This window comes from Chrysemys picta, chromosome 18 (genome assembly GCF_011386835.1).
Source record: "Chrysemys picta bellii isolate R12L10 chromosome 18, ASM1138683v2, whole genome shotgun sequence".
Classification (NCBI taxonomy): Eukaryota; Metazoa; Chordata; order Testudines; family Emydidae; genus Chrysemys; species Chrysemys picta.
Genome location: NC_088808.1, coordinates 21,390,632 through 21,411,462, shown reverse-complemented (window position 1 = coordinate 21,411,462; position 20,831 = coordinate 21,390,632). Strand labels below are relative to the sequence as shown.

Genomic DNA, 20,831 nt, shown 5'->3' with positions numbered 1-20,831 from the left:
AATATATACATGGTGATTTAGCCTTTAGTGAGCCACAGTGGTGATGCAGCTTCCAAAATAAGCAAAAGAACAAACCAGATCATTTACCTGGGGATTTGGTTGTAGAAGGTACTGTATATAAATACATAATGTCTTGGTAATACAATAGATGATTATCCTTCCAATACATATAACCTCCTGTTCACCTTTTCAGAAAATCCAAGAAGCTAAAAATGCAGCAGAAGAGTATTTGCTGAAAAATGTGCAGGCTGCCCAAAGCACATTTACCTTGGCCATAGCTGCTTATGCTTTAGCTCTCATGGATTCAAACCATCCTGGTACACGCTCAGCTTTCTCTGCACTGAAGAAGGAAGCTCTTGTAAAAGGTATGACTCAGTAAACTCTCTCTTCAACCTAAAGAACCTGTTACTGAAGTAGATAGTCTGTAGGTAAGTAAGCAAAGTTTGCAGCACAGAGGAACTTGACCATAAAGATTCTTTCAGATGAATTGAAATATGTTATAAGTTATAATACATGTTCTTCTTCAAGTGCTTGCTCATATCGATTCCATTGTAGGTGTGCGGTCGTCTGAGGCTTTTGCCTTAGCGGTATCCGTAGGGCCGGCTGTGGCACCCTCTGGAGCACCACACTCATGCCCCGGTATATCAGGCGTTGCCGGTCCTATGCCCTCTCAGTTCCTTCTTACCACCCATAGTGTTCAGTCAGAGTTCTTCTGTCACTGGCTTCGCAAGCGGCTAGCGATTTCTCTTCTATCCTAGCCTTGTGCTTCTAGCTGTAAATAATTAATCATTTCATAGTGGCTGGACGCCACTTCCAGTTTACAGCGCTCCCCTTTGGCCTGTCCTCAGCCCCCAGGGTATTCACAAAATGCGTGGCACCAGTGGCAGCTTACCTGAGATGTCGAGGAGTCCAGATCTTCCCATATCTCAATGACTGGCTCATCAAGGGCAGGTCTCCGGAGCAGGTGCAAAGGAGCCTCAATCTGGTACGTTCCACCTGCAGTGACATGGGCCTGTTAATAAACAGTGAAAATTCCACGTTAACGCCAGTCCAGCACATAGAGTTCATTGGAGTCAGAAGGGTACTGGCCTTCTACATAGATAGAACGATGCCGTTCCGTAAGTCAACGCAGTTGTTAGTTGCTGTCACAGACAGGATGAAGGGTCACCCAGTGTCTGCCCAGTGACTATCATCATGGATCACTGCCTGCATCCATTACTGTTATAAGTTGGCGAAGGTGCCCCCACTGACAATCATGATGGCTCACTTGACTAGGGCGCAGACGTCCTTGGCAGCCTTCCTCGCTCAGGTGCCAATCAGGCTGCGACCTGGTCGTCCGTGTTACACATTCGCTTCGCACTATGCGCTGATTCAGCAAGCTCAAGATGACACTGGTTTTGGCAGAGCTGTACTCCAATCTGCAAGACTGTGAACTCCAAGCCCACCTCTGGGGATACTGCTTTTAAGTCACCTAGACTGGAATCAACATGAGAAAGCACTCGAAGAAGAAAAAACCGTTACCTACCTTTCGTAACTGTTGTTCTTCAAGATATGTTGCTCATGTCCATTCCATTACCTGCCCTCCTGCCCCTCTGTCAGAGTAGTCAGCAAGAAGGAACTGAGAGGGCGTAGGGTCGGCGGCGCCTGATATACCGCGGCATGAGTGCGGCACTCCAGAGGGCGCCACAGCCGGCCGTACGGATACTACTAAGGCAGAAGTCTCCGACAACCATGCATGTCGGCGTGCGCACACCTACAGTGGAATGAAAATGAGCAACACATCTTAAACAACAACAGTTATGAAAGGTAGGAAACCGTTGTTTTTTTTGTTTGTTTCTTTAAAAAATTAATATAACCATAGAATTTTCATCTCCTGTCAAGAAATTCAGTGTAGGGTTTTTATTGAATAGTGTAAAAGCAGCTGGATGACTGTCATAGTGATTTGTATGTACATGATATTAGGGCTGCCTTAACAAAACAATGGGATGCAGAGAGGACCTAGACGAGCAATTCTCTTGCCTTGTGGTCCTCATTAGCATTTTGATTTCAAAATGCACAATTCAGTTCCACTACAAGTTGCTGATCTTAACATTTTTTTTAATATTTAGTTTCTGTTAATGTGTACAACATATAAGTATAAAACATGAAAATTAATGGTAAGGTAGTTAAAAATCACTTGTTACTGGTTTGTAAATATCCTGTAATACATCAAACTCCTCTATTCCCAAGGTCAACAGAACACAAATCTACCACCATCTGTTTCACAACAAAGGTAGCAACAAAGGAATAGTGTCTACTTTTCCTATTAGAGAATGAAATTGTGTTTTGCACAGGTCACATTATATTCAGAGGTTAAAATAGCCTTTGGGCATAAAGGGAGCACAACTCCATCTCTGATAAAAACAGAGGGAGAGCTCCTCCTTCTCTCCCTGACTTGGTTAAGCAGTACTCCCTCTCCAGCTTGGCTCGTGTGGTGAGAGCTCCCCTCCTGTTACAATCTACTTTAACCCCCGCTAATATTTTATTACTCTTCCAGGTGACCCTCCTGTTTATCGTTTTTGGAAGGATACTTCCACTAAACTAGATAAATATGTTCCTAATGCTGGCACTGCGCAGATTGTTGAAACCACTGCTTATGCCTTGCTAACCACCCTGCTGAGTGGGGACAAAGTCTATGCTAATCCGATTGTCAGATGGTTGGCTGAAGAGCAAAGATATGGTGGTGGATTTTATTCCACTCAGGTGTGTTTTTAAATATTTCTCTCTCATTCTTCAAATGATGAAATCAGAGAAGTCTTAGGTAATACATGAGCCAAACTGATGACTTGTGTGTCCTGTATGTTGGGTGGGAATCAAAGGAAGTTAGTAACATGACCTCCAGCTGCAGGAATATTACTTCCTTAGCAGTACATGCAAATCATTACTCGTATATCTGCAGGCTTACTCCATTGATGTAAGTTACAGCCAGATGAAAAAACTGTACCAGGAAAAAACTCATGTTGACCAAAATTTCTACAAAACCAATATATTTTGTGACACTGAATTTGTCACTGTTTTTCACAAAAAATGAAAAGCCGTGTTGACCCATGAAAAATTCACTTGTGTTTTTAAAAAATGATTAGTGGAATTTCAGTGTTTTACCATATGCTTTCTGACAAAAAGTCACCCTTGGCCAAATTTGCTAATTCTTGCAAACTCTCTGTTTTCGCAGATAAAACAATCTATGAAGTGAAAAACGATGATACAGCAATTTCACACAGCAATAGTTGTGCTTATTTACTAGCTTGCTTACTTTTAAAACATCTGTTTCCAGCAACTGTGCACTTATTTACAAACTTTTAATAAAACAATAAATTACACAAACATGTCCACAAAGGTAGTGTTAAATATCCTATTGTTTTATAAAGAGTATAATAAAGCACTATTAAACTGCTTAGCTGGTTAGGGTTACCACTATCTGTCTTCCTAAATAAGTGTCTGAGTAAAATGTTTAATAATCAATTTTGTTACAGTTTTGTTTCCATTCCAGTAGTAATTCTTTCTAACTGATTTTTGACAGGACACAATTAATGCCCTCGAAGCCTTGACTGAATATTCCCTTCTCGTTCAACGTCTTTCACTGAACATGGATGTCAAGGTGGCTTACAAGAATTATGGAGACATTCGGCACTATAAACTGACAGAAGAAAATTACATAGCAAGGACTGTGGAAGTGAGTGAATAGTTTTACCTTAGAAAAGTGAAAAATCTTATTAATAACTTACAAAAATTCCTTTTAGAAAGAAATAAAGTCTAGACACATTTTAAAAAAAGAAAACATGTCTATGAAAAATAGCATTTGATTAACTTTTGTCTTCATCTACTAAGATTTAGTTGATGCAGCAAGTGATTAAAGGTTTCACTGATTCAGGACCACATCCTGGAAACACTTATTTACATGAGAAGTCCTATTGAATTCAGTAGGACTACACAAATGTGAACAGTGGGATTGGCCCTTTGCTTGTAATCAGAAATGTAAAAAAGATCATCAGATGTGTATGACTTCTACCTATTTGACTGCTAATTGTAGTATCTTAACTATTACTTTGCAAATATTTATATTTAATGTCAAATCATATTTATGTTTACATCTTTAGGCACCTTTGTATGATGACATATATGTAAGCACTGGGAGTAGCACTGGCTTAGCAACAGTAAATGTAAGTGGATAAACAAACATTTTTAAAGAAATGAAGCCTTTTTTTGATCTTGTCAATATGGGCAATGAAAGGGATACAGAGAGGTTTCCTCTATGTTCCCACTTCTGTTCCCTGGACCAGAGTGGCAGAAGTCATTTGGGATATAGATCTTCTCTAAGAAGGTGCAGCTCCATTTGAAATCATGAGTTACACCTGCTTTTACACCAACTCAACTCATTTGTCTTAAGTCATGTGACTCCTAAAGTATATTGGCCAATTTTGGAACATTTTGACAGCAGAAAAATAATTAAATTACCTCAGGTGATTTATTTGTAGTGAGACAAGCAATGGAAATTCTTCTCTGCTCCCCCGACTTATTTGTTCCATAGTTCTAAATATTTAGGCCAAAATTTTTAACAGTGCTCACTAATTTGGAGTGTGCAATTGGAGACGCCAATTTCTAGGTGCCTCAAATTGGGCACCCAAAAATGGAGAACCCCCAAATTAGTGAACATTCTTGAAAAACTTTGCCTCAATAACTTTGTTATAGAGAATGTGCCTTCTCTTTATCTATTTTTTTGTGCTTTGTACTATTGTTTATAAATATATTACAATGCTATTATGGCATACTATTTATCCTTTGGCTTCTATACCTCCAGGAATTTTACAAATAAATAATTGATTGCTACCTTTCAGAACAGAACAATACGTAATTCACAAAGGCACTTCAGTAAAATGGTTGATATTTGTTATTCTTTTATAATATAAACACAGGACCACAACCTAGTCTCATATGCACAGGCTGGATTAATGTACGTTTCAATTATTCTGTCCTCTCTTTATCCCTTTTCCTCTGCAATTTTCTAAGAGGAGTCATTACTGTACAGCCATATATTAACTTGCATGTGTGAAATATTGCTATATTGATGTATACTTCTTCTTCAAGTAGTGTCCCTATGGGTGTGCCACTTCAGGGCACATGTGCCCCATGCACCTTTGATCAGTAATTTTTGGTAACAGTGCCTGTTCGGCCCAGCGTGCACACCTCACATCTTCATGCGCCATACAGAGTATACATAGAACTGCATGAGTGAACCACCCTCAGTTCTTTCTTAGCTGCCCTATGGCCTGAGACAGAGCATCTAGCATGCCTGCTTTCAGCCTAGCAGTAGGTTAGCCTTTTTTATCCTAGTCTTCATATAGTTGAGTTTACCAATTGGTTTATTTTATTTTATTAGTCTGGGATTTTTTATCTGGGATTTTTTTAGTTGAACATCCTTGTTCTCCTCCACTTTTGAATGGCTGTCTTAAGGGTGGTCATCATTTGTTATGCCAGGATCCCCAGGCCTTATGCACTGCCTTTTTTCTGCAGGAAGTCCATCTCCATTAACAATGGACATTCTCAGTGCCTTCCCTGGGAGACACCCACATACTGGCAAAGTGTAAGATTTGCACTTCTTTTAAGAGCAGATCTAGAGAAAACAGAGAAATCAAATTTAGATTGCTTATGATGGAGCAAGCCCTGAGACCAGCATCAGATCTTGGTTCAGAGGACCCCTTGTACACTGGCCTTCAAGTGCACTTAGTGCCCCGTTGACCTCCATATCCCATGCGCTGGGATCTTCACAGGATAAAGTTACCAAAGGTACCAACAGGCTCCAAAGAATGATTGTTTCAGAGACCTTAGGTCCCAGAGAGAATACCTTTGAGGCTCCAAGATGATGCTCTGGTACTGGGAGCTCATCAAAGACTTCAAGTTCTTCAAGAGTTGCAGTACTAAGCATGCTTCAATATTGACATTGGTGCCAATAAGACATGATAATTCCAGCAGAGAATGTAAGTACGCTGCTTCTAGAAAGCTGGGAAGCCTATGATCCCCAAGCATTTTGATTCTAGGAAACGGGAAACATCCACCTTGGTACCCAAACTGGTATCCCAGACTGCTATACCAGTGCGCCAAAAGCCATCAACATCTTCAGTACTGACGCTGTCCACTCAATATGCATCTCTGAAGCAATCAGCACCTTCGGTGCCAACACCATCTTCTAGACAGGCACTATCAAAGCAGTCGGCAACCTTGGTATTAAAGCCAATTGTTGTAGGGCCTCATTCAACCTTGGCTCACTTGTTACCACAAGATACTTCAGTGACCTTTTTGTTTCAGAGGAAACGGAGTCTCCATTGCTAATGCGTACTGAACCTTTGTTGTTACTGTGATCTGCTGAGTCACTGAGACATTATCTTTCACCAGTGACTCCCAACTCTCTGGTACCTATCACATCGGACAGACATCTAGCTTCACCTTCATTGTCTGCCCACCATTGGACTATTTTGAGGATGATTTCTGTGATTCCCAGATCTCCGTCCAGGGATTTCCTACCTACCATAGAAGAGACATCTCCCTGATTATCCATTCTGAGAGGGAAGTTGCAAGGGGGAAACAATTTTGAGCCTCTTCTCACTGATATGACCAACACTGGATGCCACCTCCTTTATATTACAGTTCCCCTCAATACTCATATTGGGACTTTGAGTTCTGTATTGCCAGCAGTTTTCAAGAGCTCCTAGCTACCCTGATGATGAGCATAAGGATATACATTTTTCTGCTCCATTGAGTCCTCCTCAACCCCAAGAGAAGATCTTTGAGGAACAAGCGGCCAGAGCAGACAAGAAAGTGACACCTCAAACATATCATCATCATTTAATTAGGCTGTAATGCCTCCACCACCTTCTTCGATGGATGATTTCAACCCCAATTCCAGGAGCTGATGAAATGCATTGCTGATTCACTCCAGATTCCTTTGGGGGAGGCTCAAGAGTCACAACATAAGCTTTTGGATATTTTACACCACTTCTGGACAGTGTCACTACCTGTGAATGAAGCTCTACCAGAACCTGCAAAGACCATATGGCAGACTCCTGTCACAGCACCACCTACTATAAATGGGCAGACAAGAAATATTATGTCCTAGCAAGAAATTCAGAATATTTGTTCTCTCACCCACCACCAAATTCTTTAGTTGTGGAAGCTGTTAATGAACATGGCAAGCAATGTCCTACAATAAAGACCAGAAACTTCTCAATCTCTTTGGGCATAAGAGGTACCCCTCAGTGACCGTGCAGTTCAGGATCACAAATGATCAAGGTCTGATAGTGAAATACAACCACGCTAACTTCAGTAAATTCAACAATTTTATTGAACAACTTCTTGAAGAACTTTGAGAACAGTTCCAGGCCATCATAACAGAGGGTCAGCTTTTAGCAAGGGTATCATTTCAAGCTTCTCTGGATGCAGCCAACACAGCAGCTCACTTTGTCTCCACTGACATCATCATGCATTGAGTGTCTTGGCTGCAAATGCCCAGATTTCCTAGGGACATCCAAAACACTGTGGACCTCCCCATTGATGGACTGAAACTCTTTTCTGAATCCACAGATGAATCTGTTCACACCTTGAAGGACTTTTAGAGCCACACTCAGATCTTGGCATATACACACCTGCCAAATAAGAGAAAATTTAGTAGCTCTCAAACCACACAAAGACAGCGACCAGTTCAATTTTCTACCTATCAAGCTTTCAAAGAGGTCAAGCTTTCAAAAGAAAAGACCTCCTAGCATGACTGCTGTCACTACCCAATCATTGTCTTAGAACAGATGTCAATTTTGATGGCTTGGTCGGGGATCTAGAATATCATCGATATGTGAATCTTCAGCTGCCCCAGCCTACCCACCTCCCACTCTTCAGAGATGGACTTTCACATATTACCTTCATGGGAACAAATTACATTGGACAAATGGATTCTGGAAGTTGTAATATCAGGTTACTCCATCTATTTTACCTCCATTCCCTCCTGTCCACCCCTCCTTGTCCTCCTCCTTTTCTCAGAGATCTCTCTTAGGCTCATTTGCTGAGACAGGAAGTCATCTGTCTCCTATGCATAGGGGCCATAGAAACAGTTCCAGCCCAGCATAAGGGGAAGGGATTCTATTCAAAGTATTGTCTGGTCCCCAGAAAGAATGGGGAATGGAGACCAATATTAGATCTCAGACTCCTAAACACCTTTGTGAAATTACAGAATTTCAGGATGATGACACTTGCAGCTATAATTCTATCACTGGATTCTGGGGACTGGTTCACAGTCCTTGACCTTCAGGATGTATATTTTCACATCACAATTCACCCCTTTCACATGAGGTTTCCTCATTTTACAGTTGACTAGAATCACTACCAGTAGAGTGCTTCCTTTTGTCCTCCTCCACCCCAGAATGTTCTCAAAGGACATGGCAGGTGGTAGCCGTTCACTTATGGCAACTAGGTATGATCATCTTCCTTTACTCAATGATTGGCTGTTCAAGGGCCAGTCGTATGATGAAGTTCCTTCCGCAGTACAAACCACCTATTCCACAGATTAGGTCTTCATCAACATCAAAAAGTCTATTTTGATCCCAGTACACTACAATGGTTTGATTTCATAGGGGCTTCTCTGGATGCCGTAACAGCCAAAGCTTACTTACCTGTGGTCATGTTTATGACCGTGGCAAACCTAATTTCCAAGGTTTAAATAAGCCCCCAGACATTGACATCTAATTCTGCACATGACTGTCTGCCTTTGATCATCTCCAAACGTGAACACTTGCTTATCAATTTTGAGAATTGTTTGCTGTGCATGTTTTCTGTTAATTGACTGTTTTATTTGTACATTTATAGGTGAGGACTGTATATCATAAATTCAGTACTTCTGAGGAGACATGTAACTTTGAGTTGAAGGTTAATGTATTGACAGATAAAGGTAAAGAGCTAATGGTGACTTTTAAAAACATGTTTTTGTTTTTTAAATTAATCAGGACTGTACAGGAAAATGCATCTTGAATAACAAAGTGGTCAATAATATCCTGGGCACATAACTTTACCTTCAACCCAATCAATTTTTGATGTAATTCGTAGCTGTTAATTTAACAGTGCACAGCTGTTACTTTGCAGAATAAGAATCTGGGAGGGGAGGTCAGTGGGCTTAATTCTGCAAGTACTGTGCATTTAAGCACTTAAGTTAACCCATATGAGTTTCATTTACTTAAGCAGATGTATAAGCACTTTGCTGGTTCAGATTATAAAAACTAAAATTTTGGCTAAGGTATAAATGAAAATTCATGTTGTTTTTTCATGAATAAAATCTGGGTTCCCATTAAAAATTGGCTGAAGAAATTTATGAACAGTATTTGGCTCCTGAATACGAAAATATTTCATGAGAACCCATTCATATAAGTATGCTGTGGACTGGACAGCTGCTTCTGAAGAGCTATACATTATTTGTTCTATTTAACATACAAAAGGTGAAAGAAGACAAGATGATGACCAACCTGAACGTTTAGAGGCCTGCGCAAAGTAAGTACAATTGATTTTTCAGTGACATAACTGAGCATTTCAATACTTTTACATGTCTAGGTATCTTTTAAGTTTAATCCAAACTCTAAACTTCCTGGGTTCCTAGCTGTGGCCTACTCAGGATTCCCTACACAGGGGTGAAATTCCCAGCTGGCACTTGAGTCATTGGAGCAGTGCCAAGGGTTACTATGAAGAGGTTACTTGTGCATTTCCTGTTTTCTGAATGTTCAGAACTGTAGCCTTAACTTACTTTAGTACACACATTTATAATTAATTTCCCTCACATTTGAAAAACAAAATTAGAAGGAAAAAAGCGATTAAAACATTCATCATCCACTTGCTAATAATGGCCACCTTGTGTTACTACTGCTGTGACCCTTGTTTCCCTCTTTCTACCCCTTTTTATGTGCATGTGTGTAAGCATGTTTACGATCAGGGTCAAAGACTGTAAGCGCTCTGGGTTAGGGACTCCTTTAGTTTTATGTTTGATTTGAGCCTCTGGCCACTACTGTAATGTAAATAATCATTGTAATCTCTATTGATTTTATTGGTGTAAATCTGGAGTAAGTCAGCTGAAGTCAGTGAAGTTGTTATGGATTTACAATGGCATAAGTACGAGTAGAATTTGCCCAGAGGCTTTTCTGAGGACCATGCTGTACGTTCTAAGTTTTCGTTCTATCTATATTCAATTTTTTATCCATTTTAGGTACAAGCCTAGTGTGAGAGAACCACAGTCAGGGTCTTCCCATGCAGTGATGGATATAACTTTGGTTAGCGGAGTGGAAGCAAATACAGAAGATTTATCTACTGTAAATATTAAAGAACATTTTACCTTTACCTACAGTATTTATTGTCCTTCTGCTTTATATCTTTTTATGGTAGTAGCACAGATTTTCAACATTGTCTCTATCTTATTGCAAAGCATTTTCCTCATACTAATTGGAATAGTGTACCTGAGTCTAGAGTCTGGGTTTTGCCCATTATGGGCTTATCCAGTTAAGTCAATGGGAGTCAATGCCCTAGAGAAATGGGAGACAAATATGAAGTTTGGATCTGGACTCAGACTTCACCAAAGTTCAAGAATGTTGAGATTTCATAGTTTTAGTACATCTCTAAGTATTATTGTTGTTGTTTTTATCCCAAGGGGATGAAAGAACAGTTCCCTTAAAGTATGGAATCGTTCATAACTAGGATCACATGGCAATACTAAACTAACTGAAGATCCTTTTGTAGAAAATGTTTTACTCCTCAAAACCATGCTAAAACCATTAAGCATAAAACTTTTATGGAAGACCATGTAAAATCGTTTTAATTAGCTGATAAAAACCTTTCTCTTTTCCCCCCCTAGCTTGCAAGTGGAGTTGATCAGTTGATAACAAATTATGAGATAAAAGATGGACATATTGTTCTACAGATAGACTCGGTAGATCATCTTTTTTATTTCCTATGATTATTCACAATCGGAAGTACTATTTTATTTCTTTGGTAACACAGAGCTTCTTTTTGGTGTCTTTCTAATTCATGCATCCTTCAAACAGGTGCCAGCTAATAAATTCCTGTGTGTTGCATTCCGAATAGGGGAGATTTATCGTGTTGGAATGCGGAGCCCTGCCACATTCACTGTGTATGAATATCATGCACCAGGTATGTGTTCCAGTTCTTCAAATTCACATCTTTTGCTCTCAGAAGATTCTTTGAATCCTGTTAAGAAACTAACAGTTTCTCCCTTTTCCACAACTTTTAACCTACATTATATTAAGGCTTATGTCACAGTCACCATCTTTCTGGCTGAAGAAGTCTGGATGGTACTCTCTTGGAATTCAACTTTTACATGCATTTATTTTTTCCTGTTCAATTCTGTAGATAAACAATGCACCATATTTTATAACCCCTATGGAAACGACAAACTTCTGAGACTGTGTGAAGGAGCTGAGTGCAAATGCATGGAAGGTAAACTTTGTGAAAAATGCCATTCTGTTTCAGTTAGTTGGAGAATACAGCTTAATGCTTTGGGATCCTTGTGGATGAGAATACTATATAGCAGTGAAAGGAGCTATGTATTCTATTTTAGAACTGCAAACGTTGCCTTTGCAATAAATTAAACATTCATTATATTTTAAACTTAAAAAGATGTATGAAATTTAGCTGCACGACTCTCATTGACTTTAGTTCCGTTGACTAAATGGGAATTGAGTAGCTTAGCTCCATTGCTACTATTTGAAAATTTGCTTCTGTGTTACAAATTGCCGTGAGCAAATAGAAATTAATTATACTTTAAAAGAGGACTTGTGCTGATGTTGCTTCCTAGCGTTAACATCATATCTCTTTCACTAAACATAGCGGAATGCAGTCAAATGCAAAAGAAATTAGATCTGACAATAACTGCTGATAGGAGGAGAGAAGCTGCATGCCAGCAAGTCATTGCATATGGTAAGATTTGAATGCTCAGTACATATTACTTTGAAAAACAAATGAACACTGTGTGATGAGTGATGATGAGATGCTACAGAGTGCACCTTTTATATTTTTATATATGTTGCTTTGAGAGATGCAGCATTTTTCAATATACCTATAAGAACGTTGGAGGCATGTGACTCTTGTTAACAACAACATGTACTCATAGAGGTGAACATACCCCCATTAGTGCCTGTAAAATAAAATAATTCAACCTAAACAAAGGCAACTTCTGTGGAAATTACATAGAGTTAATGGTCCCAATCTTTGAAGGAGCTGCCTGTCTCTTAAGAAGATCTGAGGGCTCTCAACTCCTGCTCAAGTCAATAGGAATTGAGGTTGCTGAATATCTCTCAGGATTGGTTCCAGTACTTTATCATAAACTGTGCCTGTAGATCTACTGGGGTAAAGATAGACCTCAATATATATCTTTCACTGAGTATTCTTTAAAATCAAACACATTTTTTTCAGAATTAAATATCAAAGCCCTTGGTTATTTTCAGCTAACTTTTGCAAAGTAAATTACCCCATTTCAGATATGTCTGCAGCGCTTAAGGTTTGTTACAGGCTGTGATAATCTTGTTTCATTCCTGTGAAAGAGCAGCATCACACTAGAATTGAAACTATACAACACATAGATTTCTCATTTTGCTGGCCAAACTAGGCAGGAAAGGGTGCGAGAAACCTTTCCCCTATTAAAAAAGGTAATCAAAAATAGAAGCACAGTTTTACACCAATCGCAGAGGACAGTGTGCTCGCCCACACACATACACTGTGTTTCTCTGGGTTTTGTAAGGGTCTTTGAACAGTGATGATTTGATGTGCTGTATAATGTGTTCTAATACTTAGGCGCACATAAGGCAAGTTGTTAACAAAGCATTAGACGTAATTGAGTTTCCTGTAATTTGTTGGTTAAAAGCATGTAATGTAATCCCTAACATTCTTCTCATGTACGCTTTGATTTTTTTGTTGTTTGCTTTTTAAATGTTACCCCCAAATACAAAAAGAGGGAACATGTCCCATAGAGTTATTTAAACATATTTTTTTTGTTTTTTAAAGACTTGTCAGTGCTGGGATCAGAACCATGTTAAGGATTTTGACTTTAACCATGTTTTAGGCTAGCAGCATTGTAGCATGATTTCTCAGCTGTGTGAAATTGGTATTTTTTCTGATAATATGCTAACCACACCATCCTGTCATCTACCCTCTTGCTAGTCTATAGCATGGTTCTGTAAGGCAGTTCTCAGATTTAAAAAATCCTGTCCACTTTAGTTATGGAAATTCATTCTAGATTCATGTTAAAAAATATGCTTGTAGCTAGCACAGTTCTGTGCAAGTGTTAGTGAAATGTTAAATCATGTATTCTCTGTTACTGGCAAAAACAATTAATTTTTTCCCCCCAACACTAATCCTTTGTAATTGGATTTGAATATGCAGAAATTATTACATCAGTTCCTTTGTGACTATATGTCTACAGAATTTTTAAATTATTTAAGCTATTAGCCTAATAAAAACACTGTTGTAATGCTTGTTTGTTAATGATTGGTTAAAAATTCAGACATAGTTTTGAGTAGCAGAGGTCTGAATGAATTTAGATGCAATGGAGACCTACAATCAAGTCCAGTTTTAGAGCAATGACATTGGATGAATAATACTATGACATGTGAATCGTCTAAAGAATTGCAGCATAAAGAACCTTGATTGTGATTAAAAAAGTGTGTGTGTGTATTGAAGCTCTTGGCATTCTTTAGTGCAAAAGATGCAGTGTCCTTGTAAAATAGTAGCAGTACATTGTAATACAAAAAATAAATGAAACCCTTCTAATTAATTAATTAGGGTGCATTATATGTGTGTTTGTGTTGATTTCTGGAAAATATCTAGGAACACTGGAACTACCTTTCTGGTTTATTAAGTCCAGTAGCCTATCTCTGGCAGTAGCTAGTGCCAGATGCTTCAGAGGACAATGGGGAAAAACCTTGCACTTCATTGTGAAATGCTGTACGTTAGGTGTGCATCCATCCATGGGTAATCAGCTGATATGCTGAAACATGAGATTTGATTAGCTTTGAGTTTCAGTTTGACCACCAATACATTTTACAAATGGTCATAATATTATCCATCTGAGCATCTGTAGTTGAGGTATATGGATGTAGTGCAAAGCAAAAGGAAGAATTCTGCCTGAAACAGTAGCAACTGTTGTTTTTTTTCTTTATAGTCTATAAGGTGAACATCTTGTCCTCCAGTGAAGAAGGTAGTTTTATTAAGTATACTGCAACTCTTCTGGATCTCTATAAAAGAGGTGAGAGTTCTAATTGTAATGTATTTAATTATTTCATTTACAATGAAGACTCCCTCCACTCAAGCAGCAGACAAAAATCAGTGCTAAGTGGTTTCCTAATAAAGGTAGAGAATAATTGTACTCTATGAATTTGAAGATTCTTTGGGATGATATTTGTAAGCTATTGTCTTTCACCAGTTTCACTGTATTTAAGCTTTTATTAAAACTGTTGTTATTGCTGCTGTTTATGGTGGCGTCTGTCCTGAGGATCTCACAGTCTAGAAGGCAAACAAGTAGACAATGGTTCAAGGAAAGGAAACAATAATCCTTGCTTTTATAAAGTAGAATTTGGATGCAGCAAAGTTGGCAGAGATTTAGCTGAGCAATTCAGTGGGAGTTGCATGTCTTCTCATGCTTTACCATTTGCATCTGCAGTTATCTTGGTAAACACATTTGGTTTGTATAAGGCTGCTTTTGGATGTCAAATTGCCACCTGTTTAATGTTTCTAGACTGATTCCAAAGGGCTTGAAACATGTTTCGATTTATCTGAATTTCCCTGTTACATAGTTAGTGACTAATGGATGACTTGGCTTTGCCCTCTTGTGATAAATAGTAAAACCAAATCAGTATGTTATGCCTAATTAACATGTGTAGCCCTGAAAAATTGAAGCCAGTTGTTTTTTTAATCATTCTTTCTGTGAAATTTTCCAATGTAATAACTGCATTCCCTTCAACTCCAGGAGAGGCTTTTGCCCAAAAAAACACTGAAATCACCTTGGTTAAAAAGAAGACTTGTACTGATGTTAGACTGAATCCAGGAAATCAGTATTTGATCATGGGAAAAGAGGCCTTTCAGATAACAGTTGGTTTCAGTTTCAAGTAAGTAAATTATTATCAGAATGTGCTGAGCTCTCTCCAGAGCATGACATGCTTCATTCTCATCAACAGTGGCAAAGTTCTTGTACACCTCTGGTTATGTCATTTATTGTAATTGATTCAATATTTTAAGAACTTGTTTAATCCATTTTGTGTTACCCATTGTTTTTATGCTAATACACTTCTTCAGCTGTCCACATTTAAAACAGAGGAACATAAGCACAACGGAATCCCTTTAATATTATAATTTTCTCTTGTGTTTATCTTTTTTTCACTCCTTATGTACTAATGAGCTTTCTCTTTTGTCTGTGTAGATACCAGTATCCGTTAGACTCTATGACTTGGATTGAATGGTGGCCTTCAAATACAGCTTGTGCATCTTGTAAAAAGTTTGTAGATACAATGGAAGAATTTTGTGAAGAACTCTTTATCAATGGCTGTTAACTTCCTTGTGAGAATTCTGCTGAGTAAAAATTGCATATTGAGTCTCACTAAAAACATGTATTCTTAGCTGTTTAGTAATTCTTTCCAAACTTAACATTCATATCTAGGTTTACTTGGAAAGCTTCATTTGCTTATATTTAACAGCATCTGTTTTTCTAAGATAATTATTTTAGAATTGTAACTTTTTGCATTGATGCTAAGGTGGGACGGGGGGAGTATTCCAGAAATACTGCAAAGACATTTGAAATCCGATGAAATTAAATGGAACACCATTTAAAAAAAAAAAAAGAGAGAGAAATATTGCTTTGTACCAAAACAGTTGGACCCACTGAAATGCAATATCTTATTAAAACATACCCCTTCCTTAATTTTATTTTCCTTGTATTTTTGTTCATCAGATACTGTTCTTCATTTCTTCATTTATATTCTGTCATACAAATTGATACTAAAATATACAGTGCTACACCTCACACAATCTCTTTTTATGGGATATAATTATTTAAAATGGGTTTACTTTTTAAATGAAACATTTCTATTTAACCTCTCTGTCTGCTGAGGTTTTATAGCCGGTCCAGCACCATACTATCGAAGTACCTAGTCCTAGGCTAAGTTCCTCACCCCTGCACCAGCCTCACTATGCTAGGTGAAGTGTAAAGGGGCTCTAAAAGCCTGGGATCCTGCCAGGGAAAATTCCCCTGGTACAGGAACAGTGGAAGACATGTCATAAAGCTGTTCAAAGTATGCCAGGGACTGCACTAGCCCTCTGAGCAGCCCAGAATCAGGATGTAACCACTTTAATTACCCTTCCCTCTGTCCTGTAATTTCTTTGCTGCACCTTTTAGGCTATGGCTACACTGGCACTTTACAGCGCTGCAACTTTCTCTCTCAGGGGTGTGAAAAAACACCCCCCCTGAGCGCAGCAAGTTACAGCGCTGTAAAGCGCCAGTGTAGACAGTGCCCCAGCGCTGGGAGCACTAATCCCCTCGTGGAGGTGGAGTACCTGCAGCGCACGCGACCACACTCGCACTTCAAAGTGCTGCCGCGGGAGCGCTCCCGAGGCAGTGCTTTGAAGTTTCGAGTGTAGCCATGGCCTTAGTTGGAACAGAGAATCTCGCTCCCAGTATCTAGGACCTAGCTCAGCAAATGAGTGGCACATTCTCTGCTGAATGGTTAGTAACAGTTAAGGTTTTCCAGGTGCTCAGATAGGGAATAACTAGACAATTTTGAAATCAGTACCAGAAAGTTGTGAAAATTAATGCTTGAGGGACATGAATTTATATAGAAGCATCATAATTTGTAAATAACAGAAAATGTGTTTACATATCAGAAAGCTAAGTGGCATAATGGCCTTTTAATTTGAGAGAGACTGTCATGTTTTAATTGTATGTAACAGTATTTGATATTGGGCTTTATTTTTCAAGTAAACAATCCCTATGAGGATTTGTTAATTTCATAAATTATATCATGTCTGTTAGCCTGAAGGCTCATAAAATGCTTTGCACAAATATCTTTGTGTGTATATATAGGAATCATTTCACCAAACACTGAAATGCAGACATCTCTTGGGTGGAATACAGCTGTTTTATCAGTGCACTGCAAAACATTATAACAGGAAGTGAAGAAAACAATATTCACTGAAATACATACTGTTAGTGGAGTAAGCCTTAGATTTGAAATATAAAGTGCAGACTCTCTAAAACTTTAGGTACAAATCTGGGAAGGAATAACTTAACTCTTTATCCTTTTGAGGTATATAAACTGAATTCCATGCTATTTACTGTTTGAAAATTTTTCAGACAAATGCTCTATGTGAACATTCAGTATTCTGTTTACACCTTTTGTAGGAGTAATAGTTAACATGCTGTCCTTGGTCAAAATGTTCCCCACACCACTGTTGTGCTGTATGGTGTGCGTGTACCAATAGTTCATCCGACTGCAACCGTGCATCTGAAAGGTGACTGGCTGCATTTCAATTGTGAAGTCAAGCCAAGTCAAGCATCAATCTATCGTCCCATGTCATTATTGTCGGTGTGCTTCAAGGCACTGGAGCGCTTGGTCCTACAGCACATATTACCTGACGTGGAGAGAATTTGACCCCTGACCAAGCCGGCTTTCACCGAGGCCGTAGCACATGTGACCAAGTACTCGAACTGACTGCATTTGTTGAAAATGGCTTCCAGAGAAAACAGGCACTGCTTTCATTGATCTAACAGCAGTGTACGATACAGTATGGCACACTGGCCTGCTTGTGAAGGTATCACGGGTCCTGTTACCTTGGGTCACAGGCGTTGTTGAACTGTTCCTCCGCGATAGGCAGTTCAGAGTCCATATTGGGGAGAAGACAAGTGCTTGGAGACAACAGAGCAATGGGTTACCCCAGGGCTCTCTGCTTTCTCCAACCCAGTTAAACCTTTACATCAATGACCTGCCAGCAACAGAGTCACAAAAGTTCATTTACACAGATGACATCTGTTGCGGTACCACAGGCACGGACGTTTCACGAGCTTGATGCCACCTTAAACCGAGATATGATAAAGTTAGCTGACTATTGTAAGACTTGGCGCCTCCAGGCAAGCATCATAAAAACAGTCTCCAGTTTGTTCCATCTTCATCACGCCAGCGCAACCCAAGAACTGAATGTTTATCTGAATGGTCAAAAGGTGAAGCATGAAGTAGAATCGGTCTATCTAGGTCTGACCTTAGACCGCACACTGAGTTACCATACCCACCTGAAGAAGACAGCAGCTAAAGTTAAGACCTGTAACAACCTTTTTAGCAAACTGGCAGGTTCGTTTGGGTGCTCGTGTTCCAACTTTGCAGATGTCAGCTCTTGCCACCTCGTATTCGGTGGCAGAGTACTGCACACCAGTTGGAGTCAATCATCACACACCAAACTGGTGGATACGCAGTTACGTGCTGCCATGCGCATCATCTCTGGCACCCTGTGTCCGACCCCACTCCCATGGCTTCCCGGTCTGAGCAATACTGCTCCTCCTCATATCAGACGAGAGGTTGCCACTGGCAAGTTACTGGAGAAAGTACACGCCAACCCAAGCCTGCCACTGCACAATGACCTTTTGAAACCACAGCTGCACATTTGCCGTCACGTTGCCCATTATGGTCTCATCTGCCACGCCAGGATGTTAGTGTGGAAACCCTCTGGCGAGAGGAATGGATATCTGTTATTGTCCCAACCATCCCTCGTCGCTGATCCCACAATCTGCCCACCTGGTTTTGACCTGCCCCGTCGCCAATGTCTCTGTTGAACAGGTTCTGGACCGGGCAAGGTCTCTATGCAGCCAATCAGTATCTCTGGGGCCTTTGTGACAGCCCTTTGTGCAACTGCGGCGCGACACAGACAATGACGCACATTGTCGATGAATGCCTGCTGACTAGGTTCAGTGGTGGCCTAGAAGAACTGCATCACGCCACTGAAGATGCCATTGCTGGCTAGACGACTATGCACATGCTAAATAAGTTGTGAAGTGATGCCTGTGTGCACTGACTGTACTGTAGTTTGTAAAGCATTTTGGGATCTTTTCAAATGACAGGGCTCTGTAAAATGTCATTATTAGCAAGCAGATTTGTGTGTCACGTTTTGTTAGATGCTTTTTGAATCTGCACTAGTGATTTCTTATCTGGAAAGTGTTGACAGCGTGTTCCCCACTGTACAGGTCACTAAAGAATTCACAGACCCGTCCAAGAAGCATAACACATTTAATTTTTTTAGCACATTTTAAAACAGCAGCAGCCAGTAGGATTTGGACATGACAGAAGCACCTGCAGCATGTGCGATGTGTCATGTGGCTTTTTTCTAATACATTTTTGTTCATACTGTGGGTGTGCTACAAGATGAGAGCTATTTTTGATTAAAACAGCCTCACACATTATTAACTCACATTTTATTTTTCCACGGTATAACAAGCTCTCAAGAGGCTAAATCAATTAACTTTAGAATATTTTGTCAAGCGTGTTTTGTGTATAAAAGAAAAGTAGGCAGTCTGCAACCTGGTTTTCTTCCTTACTTTAAACAGAAGAGTATTGATCATGGATATCTTGAGATATTCAGTTATCTCTATGTATGAACAAACCCAAATCAGGCTCTGAAATACTGAGTAAGAAGATCAATGTGCTCATGTTTATAGCTGTTACATTTAAAATAACAGCAAACTAATACAGAGGAAAATAGTACTTTTCAAAAAATGGAGTTGCCCATGATATTTCTGAGTAGTCTTCTCAATAAAATGTGCCTTTTTAAATTCTGAGCATTAAAGAACTGCATAGATTATTAACAGTAATCCCGTATCAAATTTTAGAGTTGCTATGCAATCTAAGAAGAATGCTTGGGACAAGAAAGGTCACTTCATGGTTTGGTATTGTGCCTAGTACAAAGATTAAAAGAAAGCAGTGCAAAACAAAGGCAAAAAAAGTAGGCATGCTGCTTGTAATGAAAAAACATGTGATGTAGGGGAATCCCACTTAGAGAGAAATTGAACTTAGTGTTTCCTCTTGCTGGTGATATGCTAAGAATTTTAAGTTCTTAACCCGTTTGGTAAGTTGTTTTTAAACATTATTATTTATTACATAGAGATTTTTCAACCAATTTTAACATTATTCTTTTCTTCTTGCATATCATATTTCTTCTGATAGATAGTGCTGATTATATTTTTCAATTTGTGGGGAGAGTCGGGGGAACAATCTTTATTTTAAAATTAGGGAAAACGTTTCCTACAGCTTGTGTTTAAACAGAGCAGATTTTGTTTTAGGTATTATTAATCCTTACTAGAAATGTTTTCAGCAATTGAGTTTATATATTTCATAGCATGATAATAGCATTGATTAAATAACGATAACAAAATTTAGAACTCCTGGTGAATTAAATTTTGCTGATGTACTTGAACAGGGAAAAGAGTGAATCAATGTATGCCTGAGGGTGGATCCTTGATTGTAGAAATGTTGTAGAGTCACTAAGGTACTTTTTAACGTCAGACCCTGTATACATGGGTCACTCTTTGGAGAGACGCTGCCAATTGCTTTTTTCTCAGCTGTGTGTGGTTGGCTTTTTTTTTTTTTTTAATTTCTCCTTTTACTTTTGAAAAATATTGATTTCTCCTCAGTTCCTCTGTTCTACTGGAGAAACATGATGCAATTTTTTTGTTTATTCACCAATGTCTGTGGCAGTGTCCAAAAGAATGTGTACAGCTTTTGAATCATGGC

At 39.2% G+C, this 20,831-nt stretch overlaps 2 protein-coding genes across 5 annotated transcripts in view; both read left to right on the top strand.

Moving 5' to 3' along the window:
- The window catches only part of C5 (complement C5), a 56,992-nt gene extending 41,010 nt beyond the window's left edge, over nucleotides 1-15,982 (top strand). For all 4 annotated transcript variants that reach the window (XM_042854383.2, XM_042854382.2, XM_024106279.3 and 1 more), the window contains 14 exons: nucleotides 194-365; nucleotides 2,537-2,742; nucleotides 3,560-3,712; nucleotides 4,137-4,199; nucleotides 8,887-8,968; nucleotides 9,510-9,561; nucleotides 10,268-10,370; nucleotides 10,910-10,984; nucleotides 11,100-11,205; nucleotides 11,425-11,511; nucleotides 11,902-11,991; nucleotides 14,231-14,314; nucleotides 15,035-15,173; nucleotides 15,485-15,982. In XM_042854383.2, the coding sequence (XP_042710317.2) occupies nucleotides 194-365; nucleotides 2,537-2,742; nucleotides 3,560-3,712; nucleotides 4,137-4,199; nucleotides 8,887-8,968; nucleotides 9,510-9,561; nucleotides 10,268-10,370; nucleotides 10,910-10,984; nucleotides 11,100-11,205; nucleotides 11,425-11,511; nucleotides 11,902-11,991; nucleotides 14,231-14,314; nucleotides 15,035-15,173; nucleotides 15,485-15,614 (1,542 nt within the window). In that variant the 3' untranslated portion in view covers nucleotides 15,615-15,982. The remainder of the gene's footprint in view (nucleotides 1-193; nucleotides 366-2,536; nucleotides 2,743-3,559; nucleotides 3,713-4,136; nucleotides 4,200-8,886; nucleotides 8,969-9,509; nucleotides 9,562-10,267; nucleotides 10,371-10,909; nucleotides 10,985-11,099; nucleotides 11,206-11,424; nucleotides 11,512-11,901; nucleotides 11,992-14,230; nucleotides 14,315-15,034; nucleotides 15,174-15,484) is intronic.
- Nucleotides 15,983-20,063: 4,081 nt separating this feature from the next.
- The window catches only part of TRAF1 (TNF receptor associated factor 1), a 63,672-nt gene continuing 62,904 nt past the window's right edge, over nucleotides 20,064-20,831 (top strand). The window contains exon 1 of the mRNA XM_005299457.5: nucleotides 20,064-20,166. The gene's annotated coding sequence lies outside the window, so the exon portion shown is untranslated. The remainder of the gene's footprint in view (nucleotides 20,167-20,831) is intronic.